The sequence below is a fragment of the Chelmon rostratus genome, chromosome 10 (assembly GCF_017976325.1).
Source record: "Chelmon rostratus isolate fCheRos1 chromosome 10, fCheRos1.pri, whole genome shotgun sequence".
Taxonomy (NCBI): Eukaryota; Metazoa; Chordata; class Actinopteri; order Chaetodontiformes; family Chaetodontidae; genus Chelmon; species Chelmon rostratus.
The window spans coordinates 8437869-8458291 of NC_055667.1; the positions used below are offsets into that span (position 1 = coordinate 8437869).

Sequence of the window (20423 nt, forward strand, 5' to 3'; positions counted from 1 at the left end):
CGGTGGTGGTGGTGTAGAGGGTGAAGCGCTGGCCAAGCACCGCTGCCTGGTTGTCTGGAGTGACCCACTGCCAAAGACAGTCCACCGCAGGCTAATTTCATCCTCCACTGAGCAGGGGAGCAAAGGGGACCTGGCTGTCCTCCTAGGCCTTCGTCAAGCCCCCCTCTTATAGGCTTGGGATTGACATGGTTCCCTGAGGGCCTTCGGGTGCTAGGTGGTGGTGGTGGGGTGGAGGTGACGAAGCAGCACGGTGGGCTGGGAGTGACGAGGAGGTGCAAAGGACCATGATAGCACGTGGAGGTTGATGAGGGAGGCTGACTCACTGAGACTGACTCTATGGAGGCGACAGCTGATAGGTACCTGGGAATAAGAGTCTGCCTCAGAGGATGAGGAGGCTGGTCGTCAGAGGGGGAAAGAAACATGGATTAAAAGGGATGACAGATACAGAGGCATCTTTTTTTTCTACTCTTACTAGACTTGTCATCCAGCTGCTTCTCTATCAATGCTGTTTGTTAAGAAAGAAGGATATGAGCTGCATATTCTAAAAACATGAAAACAGTTTTCATGTTTTTCTGGTTTCATCCAAGCACCAGTTATTCTTTTATTCTAAATCCTGTATGAGCTTGTATTCAAATCATGGCTGGTACAAAACAGCAGTAGCCAGAACAAACAATAAGAAAGGCCAGTAAAAGAAAGACTGAGAGAGGGAGAAATTACCTGCACTGCAACGGTACATTCAGTTAAAAGCACAAAGACTCATGTCATTCTCACCAATCTGTTGAGCTCTATTTTTACAGAAATACTCTTCTCGTCCTTAGATTAATTTCAGTTGTGTATATTTTGGGTTTGGTGGCAATTTGCGCAGTCTGTGTTAATTTACCCCCAACGCATCAAGTGTGCATGACCTGAACCGTAGGATAGCTTGCACCGCCCGCACCAACCGTGTGTGTGTGATCTCAGACCTCATCAGGAGCTCCAGTCCCTCTCCTCTTGGCTCTGAAGGCTTATGAAGTAAACTTCATATGGTGCACAGTTTTTGCTCAAGCTGGCACTCACCATGGTTGAATTTTTTTTCCTTCTTCCCATTAACTTTGCATGCAAATGCATCGAATCTCACGTCTGAACAGACCTGAAGGCTTTAAATGTGAGGCTGGTTTAAAAGAGAAAAGGGAAACCCTGGAAAACATCAGCATTATAGCATAATCATTGTGAGCCGTGTCATTGTGGGTTAAGTGAAGTTAGCATTTAGACTCTTAGCCTTGTTGTACTAATGGAATCACATTAGTTTAACAACAAATTAACTTGATCTCAAATTAGAGATAAAGGCCCGTCTCTCTGCAGTTTAGGTAAATAAAAGCCACCATTTAGGAATTGATGCTATTCTTAAATACTTTTTTTTTTTTTTTTAAATTGACTTCCTTCATTAAAATGCCAACCTTCACTCGTGGGGCTTAGATAAAACAACACAGCATGACTGAAGCCACTGAGGTGTCAAAGCTGGTTGAATGAATTCAAGGTTCTTATCTGTTTTACCTGAGAGCCTGATTCAAGCATGAACCTTTATCATCAGTGTTATTAACCGCAGTCCGAAAAGCTCTTAGCCGCATCGACCTGTCCACATGGATCTCACGTTGCAAATTGGAAATATATCATGTTCATCGGCCGTTTGCCCCGTCCGGTGTGGCAGCTGCATTTACAACCATTTCATATTTATAAATAACACAATTAGGTGGATAACCTTGAGAGGACTCTTGGCATTGTTTGTTATAATAGCCATCCACGGTAATTACACATTGATTGAATCTCTTGACAAATAGAAGGGTCGAGTGAGAGACGGAGACCTATCTCTGTGTCTCTCCCCCAGTTGTGAGTGATAAGTGCAAGGCCCTGCTGCTGAGTCCCGGTCTGAAGCGACCCCGGCAAAGCGAAAGAGGAGGAGTCGAAAAGGGAAAAGGTAGGACAAAAAAAGACATGACGTTTCATTATCACTTCACATCGTTAGTTACAGATACAGTGCGCAGTGACAAGACAGTGGTAGCGGATAAATCTGACACCGAGGTGACGACAGGAGCTAATAGGGCTTTGATGGTTAACTAACAGCCTGGATTTATTAAACTATGAGATAACGACCTGCCTCCTCACATCCGGAGTTCAGAAACATGAAGGATGAAAAGTAGAGAAGGAAACCCTCGTGCAGGAGAGACGCTGAGAGTCAACTCTGCTTTGCAAACATGCTCTGAGTTATTTGTGTCTTTTGGAATAAAACTGTGATACAAACACATAGATGCAAATCATACTTAGCTTTAAATCAATTGCATTCTTGTCATAATTTCACTAGAATTATAAGATACAAGCATCTTAGTGTAATGATTCGTATTGCTTCTGTTCTTTTTCCATGTATTTCTCCTGGACCTTGTCTTTTTAATTCATAAGGAGAGCTATTACTCTATATTTTACTCCCGGTAAACTTTACTGAGCCTGTGCTCTGAATGCAGAACAGAATTTATAGCTGTATACGGATACGAACGCATTGGTTATTGTTGTTATTATTGCTAACCCTAACCCTAAAGTGCCCTTGCTCTATTGCTTTCAGCCACTTGGGGGAAGGATCAATATAGAAGCTTTTAGATCAATACAGTTTTAATAAAAGGGTTTACTTAATGGACTTATAATGACCCCTGTACCGACGTTAACACAGCAGATGAAAAGCTTTTGTTTTCTACATGTAATTTTTTTTAAAAATCCTTCAACTTTTCATTTATGAAAATATCTATCTCAATACTTATACCCTATATCTATACAACTGAACATGTAAACATTTATCAGAAACAGTGACAACATGCAAACTGATGAAATCAGTGCTTAAACGCAAGAAATCCAATCCACACCTGTCACTCACAGTGGTTCAGTGAAGTCAAAATAAAAAAAAAGTTTAAGCCCACAAAGCAACATCTGACCCAGAGCTAAATGACATTTCAGTCCAAAGGTGGTGGAAAATCTCCACAAAGCACCGTCCCTATCTGATCTCCCACCAGTGACCATAATGCAAAGTGTCAGGGCGGGGTTGAAGGCCGCGACACTGTTTGCAGAGGTGTCACCCTTGATTCACACAAACACAAACGCGCACAAACATAGACATGTCAACACACAAGCATCTATGGCCACACTGTGTCCACAGACTTCATGAACATAAGCACAGATACACATATAGTGTGTTATTATATATACACTATTTTCAAAGCATCTAAATACATTCATAACCATATATGGCTACAGAAGCACACACACACGCACACACACACACACACACACACACACACAAGCATACACTTTCTATTATCTGCAGGACATTTTTGCTTGTGGTAAAATGACCCTGTTGTCATTCATCTTTACATCTCTTCCCTTGAGGATGGAGAGAGAGAGAGAGAGAGAGAGAGAGAGAGAGAGCATGAAAGGAGGAAAAGAAAGTGCCTAAGACTGCAAATCCGTTACAAAGGCGAGTCATTGATTCTGGGATGGGGAATTAATGAAGCCTCGGCCGGATATGACAGTACAGTGTCAGACGGTGAAGAGTTATGCAGGCCGTTGGGCTCTGGCAGCCATTAGCTTACAGAGAGTGTGTGTGTGTGCGTGTGTGTGTGTGTGTGTGTGTGTGTGTGTGTGTGTGTGAGGATGACAAAAGAAGAAGCAGAACAAGTTAAAAAGGCATTCATAAAAAAAAAAAAAAGCCAATTCTCTGGTGCAATATAGGCACATCTTTAGGCGTAGCTGTCGCTCTTAATGGCAGTTTTCACTCAAAAGCGTTCAGAGTCGCCTCTTATCTCAAACAAAAGCTCTGTGTTGTCGTTTCATTTCTGATGAGTCATGGTTGTAATAAATCAAGTGTAATGTGCTTGATTTTTCCAGATAGGAGTGTGTGTTTCAGGCTATCTCAAACGCTGACGATTAAAAAGGGATGAAACGTTGCCATTGTTGCTGTACCACTACAATTCGACTTACTGCACGTGCACGCAGCTCAATGTGTGCACGTGAAGGTGTTTCTGTGTGGAGTTTACGGAAGATTTCAAACGCTGAAAAAGAAGGAGATCAAACAAAGAAACAAAGTGAAATACAATACACACTGTTCATATGTATTTCCCTTTATGTGTGCGTTTACTGTGTCATAATTGTCAGACAGATGTTTAATGATGATTATTTCACCACAACTCCCACCACAGAAAACAAAGGGACCAGATGTATTGTTAAAAGAGCTGCCTGTGGTAGCCGGCTGCTCATACTGACTGTGCGTTCGGCTACGTGTGTGAAAGTCTGCAGTTTTAAAAGATGGACTGTGCTGCGGGAAGCTGTGCAAACACACAGTTGGCAGCATTCTTGGTAAATGTTGACAGCTAAGATATTTAGTGCTGGCAAGCTAGCGGTAGCTTAGTTTTCACAGACTGTTTATTGGAGGATAAGCTAATGCTAATAGATGGTTGCAAGGTAAACAGCTAGAACTGCCTGAATGGCTGAGCCTACAGGAGAAACGAGTTCTGCAGCTCATAATGTTACTGAAGGCAAACCTTTTGCCAGTTAGATAAATAACTCCCAGGCCTCCAAAGGACACTCAGCAGTTCCCTTCTCACAGCAATTTTCTGATTTAATAATAAATATTAATATTAATAAATTTAATTTGCACGCATTTGCATCGTGAAGGTAACTAAATGTACAGTCAGTCGTCGTGTCCCTCTGGCTGGCTAGCCCACAGGACACGATTTGAGCATGTCTGTCACGGCAGCCGCCAGCTCGTGTCAGCTCAAAGAAGCCCCGCCCATGGTCCCACCACGCCAGCAGTTACTTGCTTTTTTTTTTTCATTTTGGCATTGATGACGGATGATGCCTTTCTTGAAAACAAAACAGTCCCTTGTACCTCTTCATAAAAAAAAATGTGCTTTGCATTTAGTATTGTCATGTCTATGCTGTCCTCTGCTACACTGAAACGAAAAAGCGAAACACATAAAGCACCGTTCAAAAGTTTAGAATCACCCACCACAGAAGCTTGATTCAGTGCAGTCCGCTGGCTGAGAGCTCTACTCTACATTCTTCAATGGTATTTCATGCCTTTAGGCTGTAGAAAGTCCTCTTTACAAACAGATGATATTTCGTATAAAGGGGTTTGCAAAAAAAACGTTACGTGTTGTACGTGGAGAACAAAAAACTGATTCAACCAGGCTGACAACTGAAAGCTGAGCATCAAACTCTGTGCAGATTTAAACGGGAGCAGGTTCCTGTTTCAGTGTCAAGTGCACAAAAATGTCTAGAAAAAGCTGGAATTAACAGGGGGGTTGCTTCAGCAAAGCTGAACTTTAAATTTCAAAACAGAAACAGAAGCTTAGTCTCCTGTTAGCACTGGGGACAACGACTAAATGGAGTTTCAATAATTTAATTGTTCTTCTTTTGGGGCCGAGCTATTTTAAATGTGAACGATTGATTTGGTGTCTGAATCGTACAGTTTTTATCTATGTTAAAATAGCCGTCGTTGAAGGAAAGAAGAAAAACATCGATATAACAGTGTGACAGTGACTAGCAAGAGTGTCTTGTACTTTGATTTGTTTTTATTTCGACCATTTAAATCTTCCATGTGTGCATCTGAAGTGTGAACACTGGTGCGATCCAGCCTGTTGTGCGCTCGCACGCCTGCATATGGGTGTGCCTTTATATCTGCTTGTCATCCTCAGTTACCGGCCAGAGATAAATAATAACACAAAGCCTCGAAGCGGCACCGGCGCACATTAACCGATAGATCCGAAGTGACAAGTGTTGAGGGCGGATTCATCGCGAGCACGCTGGGGTGACAGTCAGCGGGCTCGTCGGAGATTCAGAACAGACTGGAAAGTTAGCAGAGGACATTAGAAGAGAACAAAGCTCCCGGATGGTTTGGATTTTGTTCTGATAGTAATGCCAATATTTCATTAATGGCCTCTTTTAAAAGGTACAACGTCTGAGCTGTGAAAAAAAGGGCCGCGATTTCAGTTCTGAGCCCCATACGGCAGTGGGACGGCTTCAGACCGGAGCCAACATTTGGACAAGTTGTTTTAAAAATACAGAGGAACATGCTGTGGAATCAAGGTTTTTGGCTCTTTTTGGTTCTGTGCTGTTGAGCAAACAATGACGTTTCTTTCTTTCTCCTCTACAGGAAGGTGGAAAGCGATCCAGCAAGTCAATCATCATTTTCAGGTGATGCCTCAGTCACTTTATCACTGGAGGATATCTGCTAGGGTTGAAACTCAGGAACACTTTAGAGGGAAGTTTGCTAACAGTCTAATCTTAGTTGAGATGAAAAATGTCAATATTCATTCCTGTCAAGGAAATATATGACACCTGAGATTCCCTGGAGAGGAATGAAGCATTTTGAAGACACACACACACACACACACACACAGATCTTTTCGCACGCGACACAAAAACCTTTTCAAGCCATGATGGCGGCTTGAATTGATTATCTGGAGGTATTCCTGTCTGACCTGGATTCAAGGGTTATTAGCGTGAAGTGGTCCGACTGCCCGGTCCCCTTCTCCTCCCTCCGTCCCCGCTCTCTCCTTCATCACAAGCCATTAATGCGGAGGCATAGCCGCGCCCGCATCTAAATGTTTCATTATGGCAAGAGTGGAGATACCAATTTCTTTGCCCATCTCTCCTCACTTTTCCTGACGCGCTCCTCTTCAACCCACCCTCCAACCCTCCGCCCCGCACCGAGGGAGGAGAGCAAAGCATGACAAATTGAAATAAATGAGAGAGGAGAAAAGGTGGCGCGGGGACAACGCCGGCGCCCGGCTCCTCCTCTGGTCGGAGAGGGGAGAGGCGGCAGAGAGGAGAGGACGATGACGGAGAGAGGGAGGGAAAAGGCTCGCGAGCATTCAGCCAAATAGATCAAGTGAGAGAAGAGGGAGGGGAGGATGAGAGAGGGGACTCAGCGATGGTGAGAAAGACAGATTATTTATCCAACTATTATTATCATTTCACCACCAGCTGTCCTCTCTCAGCCCACTGTTTCATCCTCCGCTCCCTCTCTCCGCTCTGAGTAATAAGTGGCAGTAATTGGTGGATCTTATTGACCTTTCCAGCTCTTCATCTCTGCGTGTGTGTATCTGTATGTATGTGTGTGTGCCACAGGTTCCCGCTCAGGTTATGTACATTACAATATTCCTTCTTATTCGATCCGGCTCAGGAAGCACTCTTAAAAATGTTTCGCTATGTAATGTGACAAATTGGGCCGACCCTGTCAGAGAAGAGGACATATGCAATAATGGTGCCTCGTCAAACAGGGCTACTTGTGTCAAAACAACCCTGGTCAGCTTTACCTCCTACTCATTAAGAAAACTTTGGGTACAATGAGATTTAGACTTTTCTTTAATGGCAACTCCCTGTGTGAGGGTTTATCCTTCTACTTTCTTTTTTCACATTGTGATTTTTATTGACCGTAATTGCCCTGCTTGTCTATTCTAAATTGAGCTTCTTTCCAAAGTCAGACGAAAATACGTGAAACCGGAAAATGAACAAAACATCAAAGCCACGCTTTACAATGTAAGATATCATTAACTAGCACGGAAGATTTGAGCAGTTGAACAGGTCCATTGAGCTACTGATGGATAAAATATTTGATCTTGATGTAAATTCTTAAAAAAAGAAGACATTGTCTATTTTTGAAGAAAAGTAAGGTCTTTTGAAGCCATTCTTGGTGCTGATGTTGTCCCGCTCGCTTGTCATGAGCTTAACTCCATCTCGTCGTCTGATGGGAACCTGCTTTTTGCGCCACGGACATCTGACGTGTTTGGAAGAGGAGCTTTCATTCCTCTTTGTGGAGTCAGAGAAATCTACAGGCAAGTGTTATAGCCTTGGGAAACATGGAGCAGACTTCAAACCGACTGTGCAAAGCCAGAAGTTACACTTTGATATTCAAATCACATGAGCGCTGGAGAGACCGTCTCTATCAGATTTGTTTTCATCATTATTGTCATAAGAGCACCGTATGAAACAAATACATTCAGGAGGTTAATATGGACCATGCTCTTCAAAGTGCCTGAGCACAATTTGATCGTTAGTGCAGCAGAAGTAGAAGAAGAAGAAGTCAGGTGACACTCATTAGGAAGCTGCTCTGCGACAGGGGAAACAGCAAACACAAGTCATCAGAAATGCTGCTGTTTAAGCTGGTTGGTTTCCACGAGAGGCGAAAAAAAATCTTACCACGGACCTTTACAAAAACCCAAGAACCTGTGTTTCGGCAGCAGGCGGCCTGTGTTCCAGTTTTAGCGGGGCTGTAGTTCCTGGGGTCCGTTTCACAAAGCAGGTTTACTGAAAACTCCGAGTATGTTAACCCTGAAATGAGGGAAACTCTGAGTTTTCCGTTTCACATAGGAAGGTAAGTCAAACCAGAGAAAGAGGGGTAACTCAAGCCTGTTTCACAGACAGAGGTAAGTTAAACTCTGAGTCAGTTACCGCAGTAACTGACTCTATGAACCTAACCTGGTCGGGACCAGGTTTTACTCAAGGAACCTCGAGTTTCTCTGTGTCTCCGCCCTCTTTCAACCACACACCGTATTTCATTTCCTCATTTATTCACTCAGTCGGCAGACGAGTTTTGGCATAGTTCTGCCGTATGTAATTAAAAATATCAGTCCGTGGAAGTCCATTAGGCACAGTAGGTGGTGACTTTTTTTCGTTAACATGGCTTGTCCGTTTGATCATGATCCCGTGGATGAAGGTGCAGCGATACTGCGCAGAGAGTTAAATATTCGTCGGGAGATAGTTATCAGACCACGCATCGATGTTCTTTCTTTTCCAGACAGTTATCTTTTTGAGCGGTACCGTTTCACGGCACAGTCCATCATCTACATACATAATCTAATCCGTCCTTACATTTGCAACATTACCAGCCGTAGTCATGCCCTGACATCTCAGCAGTTATTGTGTGTTGCGCTGCGTTTTTTTGCAAATGGGAGTTTTCTGTACAATGTCGGAGATGCAGAGCACTTGAGCAAGGCGACTGTATGCAGGGCGGTGAGGAAAGTGTGCCTTTCCCTGAAACGCCTTTTACCAATATTTGTCGTTTTCCCTGGACATAAACCCGTCAGAGTCATCAAGGAGGAGTTCCACAGGATTGCAGGTGAATGATGTAGAGATCCGTTAAATGAATATTAAATTATATTTGGTTAATGACGTGCTGCAACCTCAGACTGGGATTAGTAATTTTAATTTCTTTTAGGATTTCCCAGTGTGATTGGCTGCATAGATGGCACACATATCCCCATCACAGCTCCTTCACATAATGAAGCAGACTATGTGAATAGGAAGTCCATTCACAGCATAAATGTGCAGGTACATGTACATTGACTGTTTCAAAATGTTAAAGACTGCGTCATAGTTAAACATCTGTCATTCTCTGCACTGTCAAGATCATATGTGATGCCGGATACATCATTTCCAATGTGGAGGCCAAGTGGCCTGGGTCTGTTCATGATTCAAGGATGTATCGCGAGTCTAACCTGAGCAACAGACTGCAACGTGGTAAGCAGCCTAAAGATTTGCACAAGTCACTTGTCTCCCTCCTTTAATATACTCTAACTATACATTACAGGAGAGTTTGACGGCCTTCTGCTGGGTGACAGGGGTTACCCATGCCAACCCAGGCTGCTGACCCCTTACCCTGACCCTGAACCAGGCCCCCAACAGAACTTCAATCGGGCTCACTGCAGGACGAGAGCCCGGGTGGAGATGACCATAGGCCTGCTGAAAGCCCGTTTCCAGTGCCTACGTCACCTGAGGGTGACCCCTGCGAGGGCCTGTGATATTATTGTGGCTTGTGTTGTTCTTCATAATATTGCTACTATTAGAGGAGAGCAACAACCTGCCCTACAAATGGACGACCCTGATGATGACCCCTTCCACCTGCCAGCTATGCAGGATGGCAGAGCAGTCAGAGACACCATATGCCATAATCATTTCGGATATTAAGTCACCATCATCACCACCACAGCAGTCAAATAAATCAATAATACACATTTCATTTGGTCTTCTTTATTTCCTACAAACACAAGAGCTTGTTTAGTTAATGTTCCAATAGTTAATATAATTAACATAGTTCACCATGCACCCACCTCTAACTTGTGCTCCAGTATAGCAGTTTCTAGATCTGCCATTTTTATCTTGCGGTCCAAGTACTGCATGTCTTTTTCGGTTTTTTGTATTTGTTTCAGGAGATAGATTTTGTAGATTTCTTTAACAGGTAACTGGGAATACATAAGGAGGACATTAAATGATACAGTTGCACACGAATTCCACAGACTGAACCTCTGCTGTTTACTGGACATTCATCTCACTGTGTCAATCTGTGCAGTGGAAGTTGAGGGACCTTCCTGCTGCTGCCCAGCCATGCTCTGTTAAAAAGGATGAGAATGTGTTCATACTTCAGTGTAGGCTAAATGTCACTCTATATTCCACCAGAATGTTAATAAGTGTAAATTGGAGGGCAACTATCAGTAACATATGAAGATGTTACCTCTATAGGCCTTTCTGGGTCTTCCTCTGTGAAGGCAGCAGACATAGTTTCGTTGTAGTCTTCATCCTGGATGAGTGATATGTTTCAGTCTACTTAAATGGACCATTTTGCAAAATCTTTGGAGTTTTGCTTACTTACAGTTACAAGGTCTGTTGTGGCTTGAGGTGGCTCCACCAGGCAGACAGTACCATCAGAATCTGTTGGGACAAGCGGAGAAAAAAAAAAAAAGCCATGAAAGGAAAATAAATATTTTTATGAATAGGCTTTAATATATATGTATATATATATATATATATATATATATATATATGGCCTTCCTACTTTCTGGCTTAGGGCCAGCTCCTCTGCCTCAGTTAGAGGTGGTGGTGGTGGGCCACCACCCGTTCTTCTTGCATCTGCCTTTTTTCTATTGGCTGAGTAAAAGTCTGTGTTAGTTTGGCTTAATTATTTTACATGACATGATATAGATGAGAACACTTTTTTTCATTTTTAAATTTTACTCGTAGACAAAAAACAAAACATTATATGAACACAATATACCCAATTTTACAATGAAAGGGAGCAGAAAGAAGAAAAAAACTTATATTTATGTGTGTGAAAACAGCATTATGTTGGGGATAAAACAACTGCACAAACAGCCACTTAATATTTACTTTACAATGTAAAACATGATCAAAATGAGGTAGCTACCTCCATGAGATCATGCCGAGGTCTTACCTGTTTGAACAATGTTTTTATATTTCATTTTAAGCTGCTGCCAAGTGCGCTTCTCCCCCGCGGGATTGCACCTAAATGAAATAAATTAAAAGGCTACCATTCAAGCAGTTTTGACTTGTAATATTATTGTGATTTCAAAGGACTACATTTATACTCACGCATTGACCCGAGCAGCAATGTTCTCCCACGCCGTCTCCCTCTCCTTCGCAGCTGCAGCGGTGTTGGACTTCCGTCTAAAAACATGTTCAAACTCGCTGTATGAGCGCATTAAAATGTTCAGTTCGAGCGGTGTAAAGTACGCAGCCTTCCCCTTCCGCGTTGCCATGGTGACTCCTCAAATCGGGGTTCCATTGATGCTGTCTTTTTATAGTTGCGGTGCACGCGCGTAACTCCAGGTGAACCTACTCTGAGTTAATCAAACTAACTCAAATCTGCTGTTGTGGAATCGAAAACTCAGAGTTTCCTATCTCAGAGTAGATCAACTCAGAGTTCAGGGTTACACTCAGAGTTTGTTGAACCTGCTTTGTGAAACGGACCTCTGCTCTTTAGACAGGACTTCTTTGTCGACCTGACCCGACCCATGCATGCAGGGTGGGCGGGCCTCTGCTGCCCATTTGAAAGATGGATGAATTCATAAAATGCATGAATGAAATTAAGTGTTCGTTTAGAGGGCATTAGCAGAGGGCACACTGGGCCAGCATGGAACAACAGGCTTCAAGTTGCGAACATTGGTAAAGGAAAAACAAGCCAGCCAGAGGTGCTTCTTCCCGGCCCCGCTCACAGTGTGTGTCTCACCTGCTTCCAAAGCCCCCGATGCCACTCACGATATCCCCATAAGTGACTTGTCGACATTGAATGAACCAGACTATCAGCTCAAAATAAAATCCTTCCCTATAATGAAATCAGTCATTGATTTATATTTAGCGATATTTTGCATCCAAAGCGGCTGTGGCTCAGGAGGCACAGCAGTCGTATCAGACGGTCGGTGGTTCAGTTCCCGGCCTCGGCAGTCTGCACATCGAAGTATCTCCGGGCGAGATACAGAACCCCAAATTGCTCCTAATGCTGTGTCATCGGTGTGAACGTGTGAATGGTTATTGCCCACAATGAGCAGGTGGCACATAGTCAACAGCAACCGAATGTGTGTGTGTGTGTGTGTGAATGGGTGCATTCTGACTGGTGTTGTAAAGGCGCTTTGAGTGGTCGTTAACAGTGGAAACATGCCGTATAAAATACAGTCCTTCTTGTTCAGCAGGTCAAATCCATTGGCTGGCTGTCATTTGTTTAATGAGCTTCTGTTAATGAGTGAACATAACCACCCGTGCCCCTCCTCCATCCATCACAATACTTACTGTGCTACAGCACCGTCCCAGTCTGTTTTGTTGAGGTTACCACAGAGTAAGATCAAATAGGAAATGTAGCTTGAGGCTTCAGGTAGGGTTCAGTTCTCAGATTCGGCATTATTACATATCGTCTATCATACTATTGAAAATTATATTTTTACATGTCAGCAGCATCACTTTAATCATCTGGAGCACATTTTAACTACCTAAATACTGCTGGGTAACTTCAGCCGCAGCACAGTGCAGTAAATCATGAACTGTTCATTAGGGGTCAACCGATGTGGTTTTTCAGGTCTTTAAATGGGGGTACTGGCTCTGGCATTTCTTGTACGTTTGTGTCTTGCTCTGGGCTGTACATCCGCCACCCACAAGGCTCCCCTCTCTCAGTTTGTTGGCTCTTCCCACTGCAAAACTTTCAATTGTGATTATCTTGATTTTACACCTTACCACAGTACACGTTCACACATGCACTCACACACCCCTGATGTACCAGTTGGTGAGTTTGCACTTTTTGTTACAATTTCTGCATTTCGATTTCATCATTTGTGCTCCCAGCTCAAGTGTGTGCGTTCCTCGCTCCTTGTCATGGCCCAAGAACGTGGTTGGGACACTGACTGGTCAAACACAAGCCTCCTGACAGCTACAGTTCAAGTCGTGAGCAGAATTCAGTCAGACTGCCTTCACTGGCTTCTACATTCAACTGCTCTCACCAGCAAGAAGGAGAGCAAGAAAGGGCACGGAAACACCAAACATTTTCAATTCCCTTTGCACCTCTGCACTTCTACTTTCCAGCATTTCATTAAAGCAGCTATAATTTATATTTTTCTCATAACAATGCATCAAGCGAAGATTTACACCTCTTTTTACATAATGTACATATACATAGATGACTGTCTATTCTATTATTATTCTGTTATTTTGTATACCTTTTTATCGACTCTTTTGGTCTTCCTATGTCTATCATTTAATGTTTGCTGCATTTAACAATTTAAATTCCCTGGCGTGGGATTATTAAAGTTTTTATCTTATCTTATCTTCAAGAATCTCTCATGCATTATTAGATTACAAAGAACAATCTAACTGGCTTAATCTTCATGGTATATATATATATATATATATATATATATACACTTTGAAAATGGCTCACTCTGTAGCACAGGCAGTGCCCTGTCTACTCAAAGAGAAGACGAGTATTATATTTAAGATACGCTGATAATGACAGTTGCGATGCTCGAGCGCTGTCAGCGTATACATCTTACAGAGGAATCAGAGCCTGATATAACAGGCTAATGTATTCAGTGTTTGAAAGGTAAGACAGTGTGGGGAGGGGGAGGGGGGTAGTGTATTTTTGGATCAACAAGAAGGTGATACTAGCCTGTTTCTATGAAATAGCCTCAACTCTCATCATTTCATGCACCATACCTTTCCCTTTTCTGCTTACAGCACATCTGAGGTCCCAGCAGTGTCAGCTGGAGCACTGGGAGAACTGGTGTGAATGTGTACTGTGTGTAAGTACCTCTGTCCTCGTGCTGTACTCCCCGGGCCATTGCTGCAATGCAGAAGATGAACTGAAAATAAGCACAAGATTCTTTTTGATCTATTGAAATGGAAACATCTTTTTAAACATCTCACATTTCCCTACATTAAGCACTGCTCATTTCCTCTGCTCTGGTTTCCTGGTCTTGCCATGTCGTCCATTTATCTTTAATACCTGAAGCTTTAGGAGGTTGGCTATCTGTTGCTTTGATAGCTGCAGGCAGCTGTACACGAGGGGAGATTGGGCCAATAATAAATGTGCTCCTTACGTTTGCTGTAGTGACAAATGACTCAAGCATATGCCTGTTGTAAACTTTACTTTTTATGAATTAAACTAATCCGTGCAATGTCACTTTGCATCTCGCTCTTACAACTGATGTTTGCCTCAAGGCTCCACTCTGCTTTTCACACATCCTGTTTGCCATTGTGAGTGAACGTGTGTGTTCTTGTAGAGATTGCAAAACACTGCAGGGAGCAGAATCGGTTGATACGGCCACGTTATTGAGACTCAGCTGCCAAAAAGCAGTTCCCACGAGGTGAACTGTCATAGGGTTAAAGGAGAACTACAGTTCTTATACTTCAGGTTGTGTGTCCATGGTTCTGTCCATCAGCTCTGTCGGTTATGATAACATAGTACTCTACAAAATAAATGCTGAGCTGTTTGTACTTCTATCCTTATGAGGACACTCTTTGACACAATTGATTCCCAAGCCCAGTGGTTCCCAAACCCAGTGGTTCCCAAACTTATTGCTCTGTATGTATTTCTGACTCACACACATTCTTACAACTACATTTACGCGAGTTGTAGAAATTGTCCTAAGGAAAAGCAGGCATGTTCTGTATCTGCAATTTAGAAGCTGACAGCAAATTTTCTGCTGTAGCGCTATTGTGTGAACTCAGCAGCGACAACACACAACACTCTCTCCAATAAGTATAGCCATGGTAACCATGACAACAACAGGGAAATAAGCCACATTAAAACCACACTGATGAGGCTGGACTTTATAAATAAATAAAAAAATATTTGATTTAGGCCTAATTAGTCATAGTATTGTTTAATATTTTCACTTTCTCAGAAAGTTAACCCTCCTGTTGTCTTCGGGTCAATTTTGACCCGTTTTCAAGTGTTTGCATATCATAACTATGGTTTTCTTTTATATAATTGCTTGAAAATGACATGGATGGTTCCATACTATGCTCTTTGCAAGTAAAATTAATTATGACTATATTCTTTGAATTATGTGTGTTTTATTAAAATTTATAGCATCTGTGGTCTTCCCGGGTCAAATTTGACCCGGCCACAATAAGTGGTATAATGGATCATACTATTGTGCTTTCCAGTACAATAACCACACACACATGCGCACACACACAGACACACACACACACACACACACACACACACACACACACACAACACACACACACACACACACACACACAAAGTTACTAATTTGTAAACTTGATTCCATGACAACTTTTGATGCACCACACACTTTGATGTGCCACACGCTTCAAAGCAACAGGTGTTACTACTTTGCATTATGCCTCCAAATAATGCAATCATCACACCTTTGATATGCCTCAGCTCCCTCAGAGCATTTCACATTTCATTTTGAGACAGCACCATGAAGAGGAGCTACAACTTAGCACAGGCTCTTGAGCTCATTTGGAGCCCTGTCGAGGAGGAGATAGATGAGGAAGAACCTGCAGAAGAAGAGGAAGAAGTGTCAGAGGAAGAGAACATCACTGAAAATGATGAAGATTATGCTCCAACTGACGAGGAGGAATCATCTGATGAAGAGGAACCTGCTGACACTGAAAATCATTTCCAATCCAAAAATGGAAATGTAGTCTGGTCCTCCATTCCTCCAACTGACCGAAGGCGTATGTTGGGTGCAGAGAGGGAGAGAAGTCCCAGAGGGCCAACAAGGTATGCTATTTCTCGTGCTGATAGCATAAAGTCTACATTTCACTTGTTTATGTCAGAAGAAATTGAAGAGGTGGTACTACAAATGACGAATAAGGAGGGGCGTCGTGTGTATGGTGACAAGTGGGACGAGATGGACAAAACTCAGCTAGAAGGATATTTGGGTCTTCTTATTCTTGCTGGCGTCTACAAGTCCAGTAAAGAGAGTACGTTTAGCCTATGGCATGCTCAATCTGGGAGGGCAATTTTTCGTGCCACCATGCCACTGAAGACATTTCACATCCTCTCAAGGGTAATTCGTTTTGATGATCGTGACACCAGACCAACACGCCGTGCAAGAGACAAACTTGCTGCCATCCGAGAGGTGTGGGATAAGTGGTTGTGTCGCCTGCCGCTCATGTACAATCCTGGTACTGATGTAACAGTGGATGAGCGCCTGGTCCCATTCAGAGGTCGCTGTGCTTTCAAGCAATACATGCCAAGTAAACCAGGAAAATACGGCATCAAAATCTGGGTAGCCTGCGATGCCCAGACCAGCTACGCCTGGAACATGCAAATGTACACAGGCAAACCTGTGGATGGCCAGCCGGAGAAAAATCAGGGCCAGCGGGTAGTTCTCGAGGTGACGGAGGGTCTTCGGGGACACACCATCACCTGCGATAACTTTTTCACCTCCTATGCCCTTGGCCAGGAGCTGCTGAAGAGGAAGATGGCCATGGTGGGAACAGTGAGGAAGAACAGACCAGAGCTTCCCCCTGTACTGCTGGCGACAAGAGAGAGGGAAAAGTTCTCTTCCCAGTTTGTGTTTACTGACACGCATGCTCTGGTCTCCTACTGCCCCAAAAAGAGAAGGAATGTGCTTCTCATGAGCACTCTGCATCGGGACACTGCAGTTAGCTCCATGGAGGACAAAAAGCCCCAGATCGTCCTTGACTACAACAAGAACAAGGGGGGAGTCGACAACCTCGACAAGGTATTGAACTTTTTTCATGTAATATTTATTGATATTCATACAAAGCTTGTGTAAATAAGCAAATAATAAATTTTGAATGATTTGTTGTTTATTACTTTTGCTGCAGGTCACCAGTGTATACAGCTGCAAACGGATGACAGCCCGTTGGCCCCTGGTGGTTTTCTATAATATGCTTGACGTGTCTGCATACAACTCCTTCATCCTGTGGAGAGAGATCAACCCAACCTGGAATCAGGGGAAGTGCCACAAGAGGAGGCTGTTCCTCGAGGAGCTTGGGAGAGAACTTGTGACACCACTCATTAATCGACGCCAGGTACTTCCCCGCACACCAGCCTCTGCCAGCTTGGTAATGGAAGTCCAGCAGGGTGCAATGACCACTGCAGCAGCTCCCCCTCACAAAGCTGCTCCTCCTCTTCCATCACCCGCAAGGAAGAGGTGCCGATTCTGCGTGGGTGACAAGAAAACGAGCACCACGTGCCACAAGTGCGGTGTATATATTTGCAAAAGACATTGCATCATGACCATACACTGCCATTCGTGCAAATAGGAACACACACACACACACACACACACACACACACACACACAGACACACAGTTTTTCTCTGTTTATATGAAGTTCATAATAGTTTTAGAAATAAATGTTGTACTTGATTTCATGATTTTGATGTGCCCCTACCTACATGTTGACACACACACACTGACACACACATGCACACGCACGCACACACACACACACAGTTTCTGTGATTATATGAATTTCAAAATAATTTTGGAAATAAATGTTATACTTTTGAAATCACATTTGTTTGTTATTTGTATCAGTCAGTTTTGACCTGGGAATGTCCTGGCTAATGTTTGACATATACCAGTGAGTGATTATCCAAAATAACCTTTTTTTTTTTTACTTGAAAACATAATACAATAATATAATATAATTTCATGTACATGTGGTATATTGTCCATAATTAAAAGTATAGTGAAGTATAATAAAAGGAATAAGAAGTGTAAAAAAAAAGTTAAAAATTTGTGGTTATGAGTTAGACTGAAATTGGCTAAAAATATGGAACACAGAATTGTGTGATTATTTTATAATTTATGCTTCATAAACAGTCAAACCACACCGGGTCAATTTTGACCCGGGAGGACAACAGGTGTGACTATTTGCTGCAATTAAAAAAAATTACATTGTTTCAAAACACTATCCTGACTAAACTTTGACATATACCAGTCTGTGATAATACATCAACTTATGTGCCTCAGAACATAACTATATTCAAAATAGTTCAGTATTTCTGCTTTTTTTTAACTCAAAAATGACGTATAATTTTATGTAAATGAGGACTATTATACCATATAATACAAAAATGAATGTAAAATTTGTGGTAATTGGTTGGAAATAAGTTGACTAAAAAGGTGCAACACAGAAATGTGTGATCATTTTATGCTTCATGCTTTATAAACAGTCAAACCACACCGGGTCAATTTTGACCCGGGAGGACAACAGGTGTGACTATTTGCTGCCATTAAAATATTTTACATTATTTCAAAACAGTGTCCTGACTAAACTTTGACATATGCCAGTCTGTGATAATACATCAATTTATGTGCCTCAAATCATAACCATAGTCAAAATAATCAGAATTTCTGCTGTTTTTTTTTATCAAAAATGAAGCGTAATTTTTTATAAATTACATCTATTATATCAAACATTACAAAAATAAGTGTAAAATATATGTTGATGTGTTGGAAACAAGTTGACTAAAAAGGTTCAACACAGAATTTGATGATTATTTTATACTTCATGCTTTACAAGCAGTCAAACCAGACCGGGTCAATTTTGACCCGGGAAGACAAAAGGTGCATAGTAAATGGGAAGACAATACGAGGGTTAATGATATTTTTATGAGCCTATATCTGTGTGAACAGACATGGAAAATCTATTGGACGATGATAACAAGATAGCTACTTAACAAGAAAATGCTGTCAGACCTTCGCCAAAGAGGCAGTCAGTGCTCAATGGGGATTCATATTTTTCCTGATAATAAAACATTTTCTATTCCGGGAACAGAAGCACAGTATCCCAGGATTCCCTGGAACTGCTCTTGTTTGTAAGGTAGAACTTCAGTTACAACACAAATTGGTTATATTTCAAGCAACCCTTAATGCAACAAGGACAGGAAATATGGATAAATCTATGGGTTCCCAGCTTGACCGCTGCAATGGATAATTAGGTGGTATTAATAACTATTTAGGCAAAATAATGCCATTTATGTAAATTCTTGGTGTTTTCAGGGTCATTCTAGTATGAGGATGAGATGGATTCCATACTGATGCTGTTAGAAATTATTGGTGCCAGGAAAACGTCACGGTGTCCCGGACAAAAGGGCAAAATTTCAGTCAAATGTTATTTGAGTTTATGGCCCCTATTTCCCATGCTTTTGTGTCAAAGTGACAAATAGGGACACCAATTTTTGAAACTGGTCCAGTCTTGAGTGAGAGCACTGTGGCCAGCAGCCATGAAATGGGCCACAATGTAATACCTTCAGGTGTTTGCACACCATCAAGGTACATCCACCTGAAGTGCTTGTTTTTGCCACTGACAGCCAGTGTCTGACAACAATATGGAAAGGATTCCCACAAAGATAGACCTTTTTGTTCAAGAGTACGATCCTCTTTGTTTAACCAGAAACAACTGCCGTACCACTCTCGCCAAAGCATCCGGACTCCATTTACAGAAACAGCAATTTGAGCACCATAAAACACTGAATTTAAACTCACTGTCCCAACAATCAGCACTAACTCTGGTTTGTCAAAATGAACCTTTCATCCGCTGAGTTAGAGAAAGTAACAGGAGAGGAGCGGAGGGGAAGGCGGACATCAGAGAAGCAGCTGGGAAGAGAGGAAAATAAAGTCAGTGATCACTCAAAGTTAGGAGCTCTCACTCACTTTGCATGAGATTTCAGATTCTTTCTTCTTCAAACTTTTTTTTTCCATTATCATATTACCCAAGAATCCCATTTCCCAAAGTTAAAGAAAGCTCAACACAAAATTCCATGTCCAGCTACCAATGAATGAGTTCTTATCTCAACAAAAACTCTCTTCAGGATCCAGGGAGGCAAAAAAAAGTAATCAGTTTGAGACTCAATGCAACAGTTGGCCAATGAAAATAAACCCAAGTGACAGCGTTTGCACTGAACAGACAAGCTTACTGAGTCTCCATGAGTATCTGTTTCTGTAGACGGCTGAACTATGAATTACAGATTTTTTGGCTTGTTGCCAGGGGTTGGCAAGATAATCGAAGGTCACTCTCAGGACAGACTGGATCTCTTCCACTGGTGAGTAACATTTGATGTCTGCATTTTCTGAATTCAATCATATTACAGTTGCTGGA

The 20423-nt window shown here is 42.3% G+C and overlaps 2 protein-coding genes across 2 annotated transcripts; both read left to right on the plus strand.

Annotated features, from left to right (window-relative positions):
* Window positions 1–8700: 8700 nt before the first annotated feature.
* Window positions 8701–9879, plus strand: LOC121613338 (putative nuclease HARBI1; the record flags this gene model as incomplete). Its single annotated transcript, XM_041946690.1, has 4 exons — window positions 8701–9139; window positions 9239–9351; window positions 9429–9540; window positions 9611–9879. Coding segments are annotated over exons 1-4 (933 nt in total), but the record flags the coding sequence as incomplete, so codon positions are not given.
* Window positions 9880–15637: 5758 nt separating this feature from the next.
* On the plus strand, window positions 15638–17770 carry LOC121613243 (piggyBac transposable element-derived protein 4-like). The gene is made up of 2 exons (XM_041946570.1): window positions 15638–17030; window positions 17137–17770. The coding sequence occupies exons 1-2, from the start codon at window positions 15756–15758 to the stop codon at window positions 17575–17577; spliced, it is 1716 nt and encodes a 571-aa protein (XP_041802504.1). The 5' UTR covers window positions 15638–15755; the 3' UTR covers window positions 17578–17770.
* The last annotated feature ends 2653 nt before the right edge of the window (window positions 17771–20423 follow it).